Source organism: Mixophyes fleayi, chromosome 3 (assembly GCF_038048845.1).
Source record: "Mixophyes fleayi isolate aMixFle1 chromosome 3, aMixFle1.hap1, whole genome shotgun sequence".
In the NCBI taxonomy this organism is placed as follows: domain Eukaryota; kingdom Metazoa; phylum Chordata; class Amphibia; order Anura; family Limnodynastidae; genus Mixophyes; species Mixophyes fleayi.
In genome coordinates, this window is record NC_134404.1 from 205,881,683 (window position 1) to 205,896,869 (window position 15,187).

Genomic DNA, 15,187 nt, shown 5'->3' on the forward strand with positions numbered 1-15,187 from the left:
TTATCCAGGGTTGGTAGAATTCTCTGCAGAGGAGGACCCCCATTCTTTAATGGTCATATATTAATGGCTCTTTGGATATATGGGAGCTCCTGAATGATTGTTTATAAATGGCCCATTGTTCAGAAGTGGTTCATTCAGTATTTACATATAAGATCTACATTGTCTAATCGGCTGGTTCATTTTCTTTGTGTACTAAAACTTTTGTTTGGGTTGAAAATGACATGCATTATTTAAATAGGATGTCCCCTCAAAATCTGAGCTTTGTTGATACGTTGGCAGATTTTTTTTTTTTTTTTGTTCTCAAAGTGGATTGACCACACGTGACATCCCTGAGGCATTGCTGGTTTTATATTCATGAGGCACTGGTTCCAAGTGAATTGATAGGCTGTATTCTCATTAGTATTTGTTCAGCCCATAAAATGGCTGCCCTCCTTGCGTGTTGGTGTGAAGCCCATTTGCATTTATTTTTTGTTTCTATTTCTGTGTAATTCTTTGAGGAATGCTAATTTCTCTCCCCTGCGGAGTCGGAGCATCGTGTATGTTTTGTGTTGGTGGGTTTCCATACTCTTTGTGGTGTACTCTATGGAGTGTATGATAGTTTCTCTAGAGGTGTGTGACTGACACAGCCTAACTTGAACCAATAGACAACAAATGTTTTCTTTGTTGCATACAGTGCTAAATATTTTTTAAATATTTTTTTTACTTTTAGGAGGTATGTCTGAGCTCAGTTAGGACTCTGGATAGTCTTAGTGATTGAGCTAGCTTTATGGTTAGAACTATAGGTCCAGTTCTAGGGTTAAAACTAGGGATATTTCAGATTTATAAATTTTGACTAATAATAAGACTGTAAGGGTTTTGCTTTGAAAAAAAAATTCTCTGTTGAAACAAATGATCTATTGTTTTCAAGGGACTGAGTTATTAGCTCAGTTAGGGCCTCTTGTATTCATGCTCCGTTAGTCAGAATTCTTCTAGTGGAAGCCTGTCTAGGCATCCTCAGGGTAAATGTCATTTTTGCCCCCTCTTATTAATATTGCTTGCTTCTAACGTCATACAGTTATTTATTACAATGGAGTGCAAGCATGTAGAAGTCTGCATAATAAGAAATATAGGTCATGCAGATGGTTAAATAGTGCTTTTTGGTAAAGGTTGACACACATGGCATCACGTGATGCCTCATTTTTGTACCCAGAGATATTTACATCATGTTCCTCAGATGCCACAAATAGAATGAATGAAGTTTGGGGCAAAACTGCGGTCTTCTAACAGATAACAAAAATCTTTCTTAGTGAAAGTCTGTTTAATTTCTGTTATAAAAGTTTTCCTTAAAGAACACTTCATAGTTATATAGGTGAGTTAACTGATTACATTCATCTTAATGTTTTGACAGGTTCTTTATGTACCAGTCTGTGATCTTCATTCCAGTGTAAGAGGTTCAAATTCTGGTGTTACTTCTCCATTGTCATCAGATGCTGAGTATGATAAACTACCTGTGAGTATGTGCTCTGCAATATAACTTTATTATTGTTTTATAAAAAATCTATTTATAACCCCTGAATGGGGGGGCTTGTTTTAGGAGACCTGATCCGGACCCACAGAATTTTTAATAAACTAATTTCCAAAATATACTTGCAATCAATATAGTTAATGGTCAAACACGTATTCATAAATAGAATGAGGAAGGACACACCATATGGTGAACAATGCTGTCGGTCACGCAGGGAATGAGAGGTCAAGTGTATTAGTTGAGCTAATACTCATTTCCTATCTCTGTTTGGTACCTGCAGATTTGTAAATTTGTGTTGGATTTACTAATGATACAATTTTGAGACACTCTCCAGGAAAGATGATACATTTTAGCATTCGGTATTAAACAGGAAACATGTAAAACTGTCTCAGGACTGCCCAGGGGACCAACCCCTGTATGATGGGAAAGGTGGGGAAAGTGTCTTTAAAAGAGGAAACCACTTGCATGATATTGTCAGACTGTTGGAAAATCAACCAACATTAATGAGCTGTTTATCTTCCAAGCCAATTTCCCTTGGCGCAGAGTATACAACTCGTATGTAAGTTTATGCGCTGACGTTTTATCCTTTTATCATACATATTTTGCTTATGTTATGTACTCTTTTATTAATTGTTTTTATAACCAGTAAGTATTGTACTTTTTTTTATTTTATTTGTATATTAAATCTAAAATTCAGTTAGTGCTCTCCTTATTCATTGCCCGTTTAAAAGGTTAACACAGTCAAGCAATCAACCTCTTCTAAATACTAGTTTGGGGAGTGTTAACTGTTTTCGATATCAGAATACAGAGTGTACACAGTTGGGTAAATAAGTCATAGGCGTTCTACAGGCCTCATACGTAGATGGTGGCTGTTTGGTAGAGGTGTGGGAGTGTGTGACTGTGTTGGGGAAGTGTCTTAAATCTGTAACCCAAGGGAAAGGTGAATACAAGAATTAGACTGGAAACCTGTATGTCTCCTTGCAGTAAACTTCCAAGACACAAGGGTGCAGAGTGCGATTTGTGACAGGTAAAGGTAGTCATGAGCTGTGACTGATTATTTGATAGGTTATTAGATCAATGAGCTGGCAGAGTTGAGGCTCCCTTACAAAAGTAAATTTGTGAAAAAACCTGTTAGTGAGAATCACCCCATGGCTGGCAGGCACTGAGGCTTTTACTGTTCCTGTGTGTTTTTTTTGTTTTTTTTAACCTATGCTGTCCAGCTATACTTGCACGGTGCAGCACCAAACTCAATAAGCACTTTTAATTGCCTACAAAAAAATGCATTTCAAATATATGCAATGGGCAAAACTGTGAGATGGGGATTGCAGGCACCCTGATAGGTGACAATGACCTGCAGACATGGTCCAAATATCACCATGCCTGGAGATTTATAATGTTTATTAGGCTGTATTTCTGTAGCAAACGTTTTTAGGGTAGGGAAACTGGCCATCTTAATGGTCCAAGACAGAGGAGGTTGTGTGTTTTAGTATTTCATATGTGCTGATAGTCTTGACTAGATGCATCGTTCTTTAATACACCTTTACCTGGCTGAGTTTTGATTGATATTGCATAGTAACAGAAACTAAGGGCTTTTCTTTTCCTCGTAAAAAAAAATAAAAACAAAAATATACTACTGGTCTTCCATTGAACCTGCTCTGTACAAGTTACATACTTTTAATTTTAACTTTTTTTTTTCTCTGATTTATGTAAAGGATGCAGATTTGGCAAGAAAGGCCACAAAACCAATAGAAAGAGTTCTTTCATCTACTTCAGAAGAGGAAGAGCCTGTTGTTGTGAAGTTCTTGAAAATGAACTGTAGATACATCACAGATGGAAAAGTAGGTGTATGTTGTTGTTGTTTTTTTGGGGGGTTTTAAACGAGTTTATATTCATTTAGAACTGTGACTTGGTAATAAAAAAAAAATTAATTTTAGAAGGCACAAATCTTCCATATCAAAGTACAATGAGGCTTTTTTTTTTTTTTTTAATCATATGCTGATCATGTTTTTGACTGAATTGGTTATTGCCCTACCTATTCCCATAGAAAGAAATCCTGAAAATATAGCATGTCCCAGTATAATCTAAAACAGAGTTTCTCAGGTATTTAAAATCTTAGTCGTAAATGCCATGCAGTCTTTAAAGGAAATATCAATTTTTACAATCACTTACCTGTATGTAGTAGACCGGTATGACCCATCTAAGTGTTCTATACTTTTCTTTTTTTTTTCTTTTTTTACACTATATGATTATGCTGAATACTGAAAGCTCCCACTATTACTTTCATTTATCAACACTTTTTGAAAAGCTCACTACTGAAAGCTTACTATGAATTCATGAATCATCCACTTTTGTTAAAGGCTTCTGAATCTCATGTAGAGAAGAAACCACTCACACTCCTGGAGGAGGACTTTGAGGACATTGAAACACAAAAGAAAAATGCGGGATGATTTGGAATACATCCGACACATTTATAATGGGAATCATATGTGGCAGATTTCCTTAACTAGTTAATTTGTTTGGTAATGGGTAAACTTTATAGGTGGTGCCTTTCGCCATCATTTCAATGCATTAATTTCAACAGTATTTATAGTGCACATTTGTAGGCCTATTTATATCCATGCTTGTACACAAGTGTGTGGGGTTTTTTTTTTGTTTTGTTTTTATCATTTTGTTTTTCATACCACTGGTTTGATGTAATCTATATTGCCTGAAACCAGTGAAAACATATTTTGGTGATTTTTCCTAAATCTACTTACTAAATTGATCTTTAATAGATTTCCCTGGTTTTATACGCATCACTGAGACATAGTTGATTTCGGTGATTTTACAATGTTTGCCGATTTTTTTTGTTTTCAGAGTTTTTGGGATAACTGGTTTATATGTCAGTTTACATTTTAATAGATTTGTTGATTAGTAAATCAACCCTAAATCACTACAAAAATGTAATATTTTTTAATTACTATTTCTGCAGTAGACCTTTGACGAGCTGACCCTTTAGTATTACAAAGAGGCTCTTGGGAGAAATACTAAGACATATTTGACTTAATTTGTGCATGTTTATACAGGGTGTTGTGGGTGGAGTCATGATAGTCACCCCCAACAATGTGATGTTCGATCCCCACAAATCCGATCCACTGGTCATTGAGAATGGTTGCGAGGAATATGGACTTATATGTCCCATGGAAGAAGTAGTTTCTGTTGCACTTTATAGTGACATCTCGCATATGAAGATTAAAGATGCACTACCATCGTAAGTACATCTTATAATGATGTTTAGTAATCTGTTTATTAATCTTTTCTCTCCACATGCATACCACATGTTTCAAATATTAATTATAGGTCTTGATTTCCATTAGATAATTATTTTATTGATGTGGTTTTTTTTGACTACATGGAGACTAACAGTTTGCATGTTTTGTGTGTAATGAAGGTCCTGTTAAAGTTCTTTTGTGAAAAATACTATTCCAAAAAATACTTTTCTTAAGAAGCTGCTAATAATTTTTATTTTCATTTTTCTTGTTCTATTAATCATGCAATTGTTAAATTACAGACCAGCATCTAAGAGATTGTAAGGTAATCTATAATTACAAAATACATAACTGAGGCCACACTGCATACCCTTTTTTTTTTTTTTTTTTTTTTTTTTTTTCAATATGCTAGAGTCTTAAATCGAAGTTCTACACACGCCAATCTTACACAAATTATCGTATCTGTTACTTTGATCATTGATTTTCTGAGGAATGTGTCCATTGTGCACACATGAGCAATCTTAGAAAATCTTCAAACCACAAATGAAGCCTGTTCCAGCAGTTAAATGTGAACAGTGTGTATGCAGTGGACATAGAGTTGCATTTGTCATGTGGCCTTGTGATCAATGGGCGCATAAAAAGCACCATGAGTTTGGAGCATTAGGCTTTACTCTGTAACTGATGCTTTCACTTAGAATATATGTTCTAGACATCAATCGGAGAAGTAGCAATATAACCTCTTTCTCTTAGAAAGTAGGAAATTCAACTGAACAGAGGTTTTTCCTATGGCTTAGTATCCTTTTGGTGTGCTATTTAATTTGCATTAAAATGGCTGATGTTTGTGTTCTAAATCATTTCTTGAAGTGAACCTTTCTAACTGTTTGCTTGCATGGAATTGAAAAAAGGGTGTAGAGTTTATGGGAAGGCTGGTGGTCACATAAGTACTTGTGCTTTTAAATGTTTGGTATCTATAACCATTTACTTAACTCTTTAATCCCAGAGCCCTCTAAACCTGTGTGTTTCAACCCAAACAGTGGGTCCCCATGATCTGTTTTTGCAAATACTAACGAATGTTAGAACCATTTAACATTTTAAAGTTATTTTGGTTTAATTTGCTAACTTGTGAATTAATAAACACGTGGACAATTACACACAAAAAAAAGTAATTTTATAATAAATCAGTAATTACAAAGTAATATAATATTGTGTCAATCTGATCATATAACCCTGAGCAGATTCTCAAACTTAATCTGGGTCTTGGAATGGAAATTTAAAAAAACCCAAAAACCTGCTCCACCCAAACTTATACTGGTGGAACATCTTTCTTTTAAACTACTAGAATACAGCTGATTCTGTCTCCTCCCTGTCTCATATAATAGAGAATGGAAAGGGGCTAATGGCATGTTAGAGACAATAACTAAAGAAGTAGGCGTTATGATGTATAGACCTTTTTGTGTATACCAATAAAGCGGAAAATGTTAGGACATAGTAGCTGGCCATTTTAAAAGGCCATACAAATCAAGTTTAGCAACTTTTCTGTTAGCTATTTATTCTTCATCAATTATGGACACAAGTAATTTTGTAGCTGATGGGGAATGCTACATTTTATGAAACATAAGCAGCATGAGGATTTCAATATGGGCAATAATCAGACAGCATGTTTGTCATAGAAATACCTATTTTGTTTCTTATTACAGGAAAGATTCTGCATCTGTTATAGTGGTGCTTTACATTAGTTGGCACCTCAAGTGACCTTATGATATTTGCTGGGACAACAAAAGAAGTGGTTCCCAGTAAAATGAGTTGCTTATCTAACAATCGCATGACCCACAGGTTGCGCGCCTCTGTTTAAAAGCATTTATGTATGGATGACTGGTCTCTAAGAATGTCTTCTTTGCAATAACATTGGTATACTATGTACTAGTTATTGTTTGTACTTTGATTAAATCACCAATCATGTCATTCACAACACATCTACGTTTAACTTATTTTTTTTGTTCACTTATGACTTTTGTTGTCTCTTACGATTTATGTTCTCAAACTTTTATGTTGTCAGAACAATTTTACGCTTGTGCACCACTGTTTTGATTTTCAAGTATATTTTAGTTGGTTTTATTTTTGTTATTTTTAATTTTATTTATTTTCACTTTTACCATTCCACATCCATCCACCATTCTCCCTCGACAGCGATATACCCAAGGATCTTTGTCCTCTGTACAGGCCTGGGGAGTGGGAAGATCTCTCATCTGAAAAGGACATCAATCCGTTCAGTAAGTTCAAGTCTCTTAATAAGGGGAAACGGCAGAATGGGGTTACTGGTGTTGGCACCGTAGAGCAAACAAAGATTGCTGAAATAGAAGTAACCACTGAAGAGCAAGATGCAAATAAGTCACTGGATAACATATCCAAAGTACAGCTAAGTGTTAACAATACTTTCACAAAAGAGACTGAGCAATCCACGGAAATCATTTTGGGCACTGAAAGTAAAAAATCTGGTTCTTCTCCTACTGAAGAAGACTTTATAGAGCTAGTAGATTCTTTAGCACAGCAGAATGATAATGAAATCTGTGAAGGATCAGATGGAAAGATGGTGGTTGTTGTTCCACAGGAGGATTTGAATTGTAATGGGACAGTAGATGTGTTTTCCGGACATATTTCTGACTCTATAGCTAGAATAAATATTGAGGATATCCCAAGTGAACAATTGCCTGTCTTAGAGAATCCTCAAACCACAAGTGAAACCAAAAACATAGAACTTTGCCTGAGTCCTACCAAAGGGGACAAAGCTCTTTCTTCAGAAGTTGCAAAATCAGAGGTCTGTGTTAAAACTGAAGAGAACATTGGGGAAGCCGCCACAAAGATGGAGAAAACCCAGCTTAAATCCGACCATACCTCAGAAAGATCTCCTGATACTCTGTCTCCTTGCTCTTCTGAAGAGAGCAGCCAAAAAGAAGCCCAAATGGATAGCGAGTCTGAGTTAAAACTGTGGTTACTGAAGAGAATGCAGGGACCAATAGAAGGTGAGATTATCTTTCATTATTATGAATCTAACACAAGAACTGTCAGATGGCTTAATGCATGAAAAGTAAATGGTACACTTGCCAATATCACCCTTGTAAAATGTGGATGACCCTTAATTCACATACCTAAAATTAGTTTTAAGCTTAATTTTATTTGTCCATTTTAAAACAACATTGTTTTAATGTATTAAACAAAGATCAAACAAAATATATTGTTATAGATTTATACCTTTTTTAAAGGGTAGCTCTGTTTTCAGTTTTGGCTGAAGTTTGATAAGTAAAATATTACTTGCCTACAATGTGGCAATTTACCCATCTGACAGGTACCCTGACTTCAGTGAAGTTCAGAGGAGGCTGTATTCCCTCCTGTCTATCAAAGGACAAGTTGCCTGCATGAAACAAGGTTACTTTGGCAACATTGAGGCATGTAAAACATAAATGTTAAATATTAGTAACTTGCATTGTGGCAATCCAACCAAACTTGCAGGTCCTTTATGTCTTCCATGGTTCGGACATGCAAGGCTGGCTGGATGGCTGCAGTGCAATTAAGTACTATTTTGTCTTTGCTTTAAATAACTAGAAAACTTGCAGGGAATTAATTATATACAATGCACCTAAGGCAGCAAATACCTTGCAGAGAATCCATGCCAACTTCAAACTATTATTCAGTAGTGCTACTTCCTCACTTTCCCTCCACTAGAACCCATACTTCCATCTCTCCTGGGTCCTCCAGTCTCCATCCACCCTAATCTCTCCTTACCTTCTTCAGTTCCTAATCTTCTACCAGTCATCCCGTAACTCTTCATCAACAGGACACCAAATTAAGTTTCTCCTTGTCTTTCTTTTTGTTCTTTGCTCCTCTCTCCTCAATCCCTGCAGCTTTGTGGAGGGTATCGCCCAAGAAAAACCAACAAATAAATCTCTGTATAATGTCAAAGTAGAATAGGCATTTGTGTTGCACTGCCACAATTTACCACATTTGTACACAGTAAGCAAGTTCACTCTATTGTTATGGGCTAGTGGTGTGGATCCAGAGGAAGACAAAATAAAACCCCAGCAAGACAGCTGCTATTTTTTATCTTTTTTAAAACAAAAAATCCTGACCCAACAAATGCCAGTTGGATTGATTTTTAATACACTATGATATATATGACCATTTCTTATAAGAAAATCATCCAATCCTTTTTAAATCTGTGTAATGAACTGGCCTTCATCACCTCCTTTTGGTAAATGGTTCCATAGAGTAACAACCCTCACAGTAAACAAAGTTATGATCAAATTTTGCGGTAGGATGTTTTGCTGAGATATAAAGTTCCAGCGATTATAATCTTTGATTTTATTTTACCATTCTGCAGGGTATCTGTAGATTCAATATTTTACAGGGCTGGGGAAACAATGGTGTCAATTTATTCTGCTTTGTGGTTAAGGTAGAACTGTGATTTCCAGGTGGACCAAAAAAGATCAGTGGAATTGCATGTTACACTTAAGGATAAAATTCCCCTGCAGAGACCTGTGAAGTTTTGCAGCTTAATAGTGATTTTTATTTTTTGGGAGAATATGTATTTACTAATTTGGTAACACCAAAGATATCTCTTTCCAGTGCGGAAGTCCAGTTTGTCTAGTCTTTCTTTAAATTGTAACCGCTTTGTCAAGAAAATGTTATTCACTCCGGTCAGAAATCATCCAGATACTGTATCGGTATAATTATGTATAGTGGGAACAAAGGCTATATAGTAGAGATAAAATGAACAAGCATAAGTAAGCCCATTGTTAAAGGACATCATGAACATAAATGTTTATAAAGACCCACAAATTCTGCAGCACTGGAAAGTCATCATACAAAACATAAGGCTACAATTAACCCAAATACACAATGGCAAGCAAATATAAAGTAGACAAAGCAGGTACATTCACAGTAGACTGGAAGGTGGGCAAGAAAGAGGATAGCTTTCAAACCAGATAGAGGGGGATATCAAAGACAGTAGGATCAAATGGGACTCAGGTGGGGATGGCAGGAGGAGCAAGTGGAGGGAGTGATCAAGATACGGTCATGGAGATAAGTGGGGATTTCAGCTAGGAGGGGGTTCAGGTAGGAGATGAGCGAATGGACCAAGGTTTTGGTTCCATCCTGGGAGCTATGTTATGAAGTAGGAGGCAACAGGACAGAGAGACTCTGGATGTGTTGAGTAAATTTGAGTCTGACGTTACCAAGACATGATCATGAGGGACAGGGAAAAGTGTAAGGGAGAGGATGGGTTGGTAGTGCTATTAATGAGGGGAAAGATGATGAGCTCATCTAGAGTTAAATGTAGTGTTGAGACATCCGGGTGGAGATGCAGGATAGAGAAGGAGAAAGGTCACAGGAGTAAAGATAGATTTGGGTGTCATCAGCATTAGTATTAGTTGAGACCATAGAAGTATGAGTTCACCAATCAGAGTTGTAGAGTAAGAAGAGCGGAGGACTAGAACAGAGCCATGTTGAGCCCAAACAGCTATAGGAGGGGAGCCGGGATTAGAGGTGAAGTGATCAGAAAAGTAGGAGGCGATTCATGAGAGGACAGAACCTCAAAGCCCAAGGAAGTGAAAGTTGTCGAGAAGGAGAGGATGATCGACTGTGTCAAAAGTGTTGGAAGCCCTGGAGTGTAAGCAAGGAGAAATGATCCTTCCAGTTATCTACAAGTTGCTCATAGTTTGTTTTTCAGTGAGGGTACTTTCAGTGCGGTGCAGAGTGGAAACAGACTGCAGAGGCTTGAGAATAGAGTGGGTGGAGAGAATGTGGATCAAGCAGTGCTTTTGATGGTATTTGCACAGGTTATGCTGAGTGCAAAGGTGTCCTACTTTCACATGATGTGACTTCTACACGCCACTATCTGTATATAGTCATTTCAACAACTAGGGCAAGCAGGTATTTTACATCATAGTTTAAAGCAGAATGTATTGAATCTATTAAAGGAGTTTATAAAAGTTTAAATAAGCAGCTGAGTTCCTTATCAAAACTGTTTTATTTAGTTTTACTTTTCAAATATTCAGATGGTTTCTGTTTCTGTAGTGCATTTATCATTTTGTCTCTGAGCTGCAGGCAGGGACATGGCATTCAATCTATGCGTTCCATACTGAAATTTAGAGGGTGGCGATGGTAATCCATCCTCCAGAGGGCCTGTTCTGTTCTTCTGACTATGCACAAGTGCTGGCACATGTACATTAATTTACCATGGGAGCTTTCAGGTCAGGAACCTGAACTGAAAGCCCAACCAAGTGTTGGATGTGTATGTGCAGGCACAATCTCATTCTTGCAACAGCAGTTGTCCATTTTAAAAGACTACTGTACCTTCAAATGTTTCTTTCCAATGGGTGCAAAAACATGAAGCCTGTCTAATCAAGTTCATGGTTTATTTTTGCTAACACAGATATGTTGCCATCCAAAGAAGAAAAGAGCAAGATTCCGCCCATGTTTATGTGTATTAAAGTGGGTAAACCCATGAGAAAGTCCTTTGCTGTCCAACCTACAGCGATGGTGCAACAATATGTACGGAAAAGGAAACAGCCTGAATATTGGTTTGCAGTTCCACAAGAGAGGTTAGTGGTTGTGCTTTGTTTATCATTTAGTTTACGTAGAGGAGCTTTGTTTAATTTGAAAATGTGTTCATTATCTTTGGTGCAAAGATATTCTGTTGTAACCAATTTTTGTTAACCACTTATGTTTCCCCCGAGCATATATCTGGTAGTCTTAAATCGAGATTATTGTAAAAACTGGATATTTGCTTGATCTTTGAAAATATAATGCAGAGACAACACAATTTACAAATTATGATAGAAAGCTGTACAATGCTCAAATGGAATTATCAAGGAATAACATTTGAAAAATTCACTCATCTGGCATGATGTGCCTACGATCTACTGCAGAAGAAGAGTTTTTTTTGTTTTTTTTTGTGTCTTCCTCAAGGCCTCTAGACCCACATGGCAAGCTTATATTCTTGTTTTAACACTCATAATTACTGCTCAGAAATAAAAAAAAAAAATATATATATATATATATATATATATATATATATATATATATATATATATATATATATATATATATATATATATATATATATATATATATATATATATATATATACACATGCCTAGTGGCGTTTGTGGGAAAAAAACAAAAAACAACCAAGCTGCAGCGCCACCTGCTGGGCAGAGTTATACACTGACCTATATATTTCTTGAAGGAGAAGTGACAGTTGGGAGTGGTTGGTGGTTGCCGGGGGTGACAGTGGGGTGTTTTTAACACCTTAAGTAGCTTGATGAAGGATGTGGCGGTGAAGATGAAGGATGAGGTGATAGAGAAAAATGATGAGGTGGTGACATGTGGACAAAACCACGTTAAAAAAAGGGCGCTTGTGTCGGGAAGTAACGCTCTTCCCCTGAGGAGGCCTGGGCTAGACCCAAATGCATGACAAGAACCTTTTTAACACCTTAAGTAGCTTGATTTGACTAGAATGCATGAGTATCATGCACGGGTTAAAATATATATATATATATATATATATATAAATTACCTGACGCTATTTATAGAAATGCCTTACGCTTTGGTAAATAGTCTCTCTCAACTAAATATAAAGGACAATGGGAGCATGCCTGATCATATTTCTCCTATTGTAGTTTACATGTACACTTCCATCTTGGAGAGTGATACTAGTGTGTATTGACAGACATGTAGTTCCTTGTTTCATACAATATATCATTCAGGAACTTCCTCATCACTGTCCTTATCTGACTGCAGACTCTTACAGGGCATGCTCCTTCAGCCTGACTAAAGTAATACGTTCTGTGATAAAGATATGCAGCAAATAAATTGTGAGGTTCACAGGGAAACCGTGTAGACACAGATTGTAGATCTTTGGTAACATGAAATAGGTAATAATTAGCACAGTACCAAGATGAGCCACTAGTCTTTCAGCAATAGAGAGCTATTTTGGGTATACCTATATAAAGTAATTGAAGCTAATGTAGCATCATCCATCTGCTGCACATATAGATCGGGACTGAAAGCTGGATGCGACCGTCCGTACAAGTCATCAACTGTGGCTCCCAGCTCCTTCCTGCTTTGTCTGATTTTGTTTGTTATAGCTTGTAACGTGCTTAAAACGCCTGCTGTTATTAAAGTGAGGTCTTTTGTTGATTTAAATGTCTTGTTTTAACTTATTAGAGATTAAGGGTAATGTGCAGCCTCTTTGAAGGTTAGAGGGCTGTCCATGTGGCCCCTGAAGGGCTTGTTGCCCATCACTGATTTTAAACCTTGTAAATAATATTAGAACTTCAGTATAACTGTAAAATTATTGCTTAATGATAAATGTCACTATAAATAGTCATCCTTTTCAAGTGCTTAAAACTGTATTTGGTACCTGTTTTTTTTTTTTTCTTTGAAACAATACCACATAATTCAGCTATTTACACTATCTGTGCCTAGCATTATTTGGCTTCAGCTTGCTAATATGCAGGAGTGTGGAAAGCTACTTTGGCAAAATACACACACACACACACACACACACACACACACACACACACACACACACACACACACACACACACACACACACACACACACACACACACACACACACATGCGTTACTTGTCATTGGTGCTTCCACACACTAGTAAAGCCACACATCCCAGAAGTGACCATAGTATTAGTTGACCACATTCCTGTAATGAGTATGCAATTCAGACCCTCTTTCTCTAGTGTCCATATTGTACACCAAAAGCAGGGGTTCTGTTGTAAAATAGAGGCCATTGCTTGGTGTATAGTATACAATTCATGGTCCATAGACTGGTTACCAGTAAACAATTCAGAGCTTGTTGCCTCTTGGTTAATATACAATAAAGAACTGATGGCTTGTGTATATGGTAATTGGAGTACCTGGTGGGCCAATGGGAATACAGAGCTCCTAGCAGGAACATTCAGATGATGGAAGTACTCACCCAGCCTGACCACATAAACCTGGTCCGGCAGCTACTACCAGCCTATTGGAGTGTGGGCTGCTTGCAAGTGTCCCACTGCTAAAGTAAAGTGTAGGAAGGAGAGTAACTGCTATTGGTCAATTACTGCAATCTATATTTGATACAAATTCAATATTTTTTTGTGCAATACTTAGAAAAGGTGCTCATACTAAATTGATTTGGTTACATAGAATTATAATCAATATTGTTCAATTGTTTCTTAAGATATATGCAACGTAAGCAATGATATTTTGCTTAGCTGTGTAAGGAAACTAATAGGTTAGTTCCTACAACAGAGCTATGCTTGGGACTTCAACCCACACAGCCAGAGATTGGCTGGCTTGCTTGAATGACAAGTTAATTCATAACTTTGAAGCAAAAAAAACAAAACCTTGCAGACTCTGCAAACACTGCATTTTGACTTAACACTACTAGATAATGTGGTCATTATGCTACCACAGAGCAGTATGCAGAGGTGTGTCTTGTAGGCTGAATAAATGAGAAATTATTGGCTGGAACAACCATTTAAACACTGTTTTATAGAAATAAAAAACGAATACATTTGCACACTATTTCCAGAATAGAGCAATGACCAGACATCAGTATAGGAATGTATTGTGGGTTGCCTTTCTTGCTTCTATAGTAGAATTTATTTCAGGGAATTTATTGCCCAAAGAACAGTTCTGAAAAGCAAGGGAATGTATTAAATAATGTAAATAGCTGGCTTAATTTTCAGTAATGACTAAAAACCCATTTTTTTTTTTTTATTTTTTTTTATAACATCTTGTATAATCTTTCAAAGAACTGCACATATGTTTATTTGTATGATTCTTACTGAAACATGCAGCAATTAAAAGATATTTCCACCCACAGATTAAAATACAATTTTCTCACTGCGTCGGGTCTTCTGTGTCGACGAATGGCTGTGTTAAATCTTTTGTACGATTGTTCCTTTTCACATTTTCTATTTTGTTGATGTAGGAAAAGCCAGTGCAGAGCTGGGACCCCCCGTTTGTGCTAGATGTGCGGGGTGTGAGGTCTGTTAACTGAAATTACTTTGTTTCATTGGGGTGGTAAAATTTCTGTTGAGACTTTCTAGTAGAGCCCATAAAGTGGCGTAGTGGTTAGCACTTCTGTCTTACAGCACTGGGGTCAGGAGTTCAGTTCCCAACCATGGCCTTATCTGTGAGGAGTTTTTATGTTCTCCCCGTGTTTGCGTGGGTTTCCTCCGGGTGCTCCAGTTTCCTCCCACACTCCAAAAACATACTAGTAGGTTAATTGGCTGCTAACAAATTGACCCTATTCTGTGTGTGTGTGTGTGTTAGGGTATTTAGACTGTAAGCCCCAATGGGGCAGGGACTGATGTGAATGAGTTCTCTGTACAGCTCTGTGGAATTAGTGGCGCTATATAAATAAATGG

The 15,187-nt window shown here is 36.9% G+C and overlaps 1 protein-coding gene across 6 annotated transcripts in view; it reads left to right on the plus strand.

The window, feature by feature from the left end:
- NCOA7 (nuclear receptor coactivator 7) overlaps window positions 1–15,187 on the plus strand; it is a 198,426-nt gene that overhangs the window by 148,476 nt on the left and 34,763 nt on the right. For 3 of the 6 annotated variants that reach the window (XM_075203019.1, XM_075203018.1, XM_075203017.1), the window contains 5 exons: window positions 1,388–1,489; window positions 3,217–3,342; window positions 4,570–4,754; window positions 6,940–7,772; window positions 11,180–11,348. In XM_075203019.1, coding sequence (XP_075059120.1) covers window positions 1,388–1,489; window positions 3,217–3,342; window positions 4,570–4,754; window positions 6,940–7,772; window positions 11,180–11,348 — 1,415 coding nt within the window. The remainder of the gene's footprint in view (window positions 1–1,387; window positions 1,490–3,216; window positions 3,343–4,569; window positions 4,755–6,939; window positions 7,773–11,179; window positions 11,349–15,187) is intronic. The other 3 variants (XM_075203020.1, XM_075203021.1, XM_075203022.1) reach the window with 3 other exon arrangements.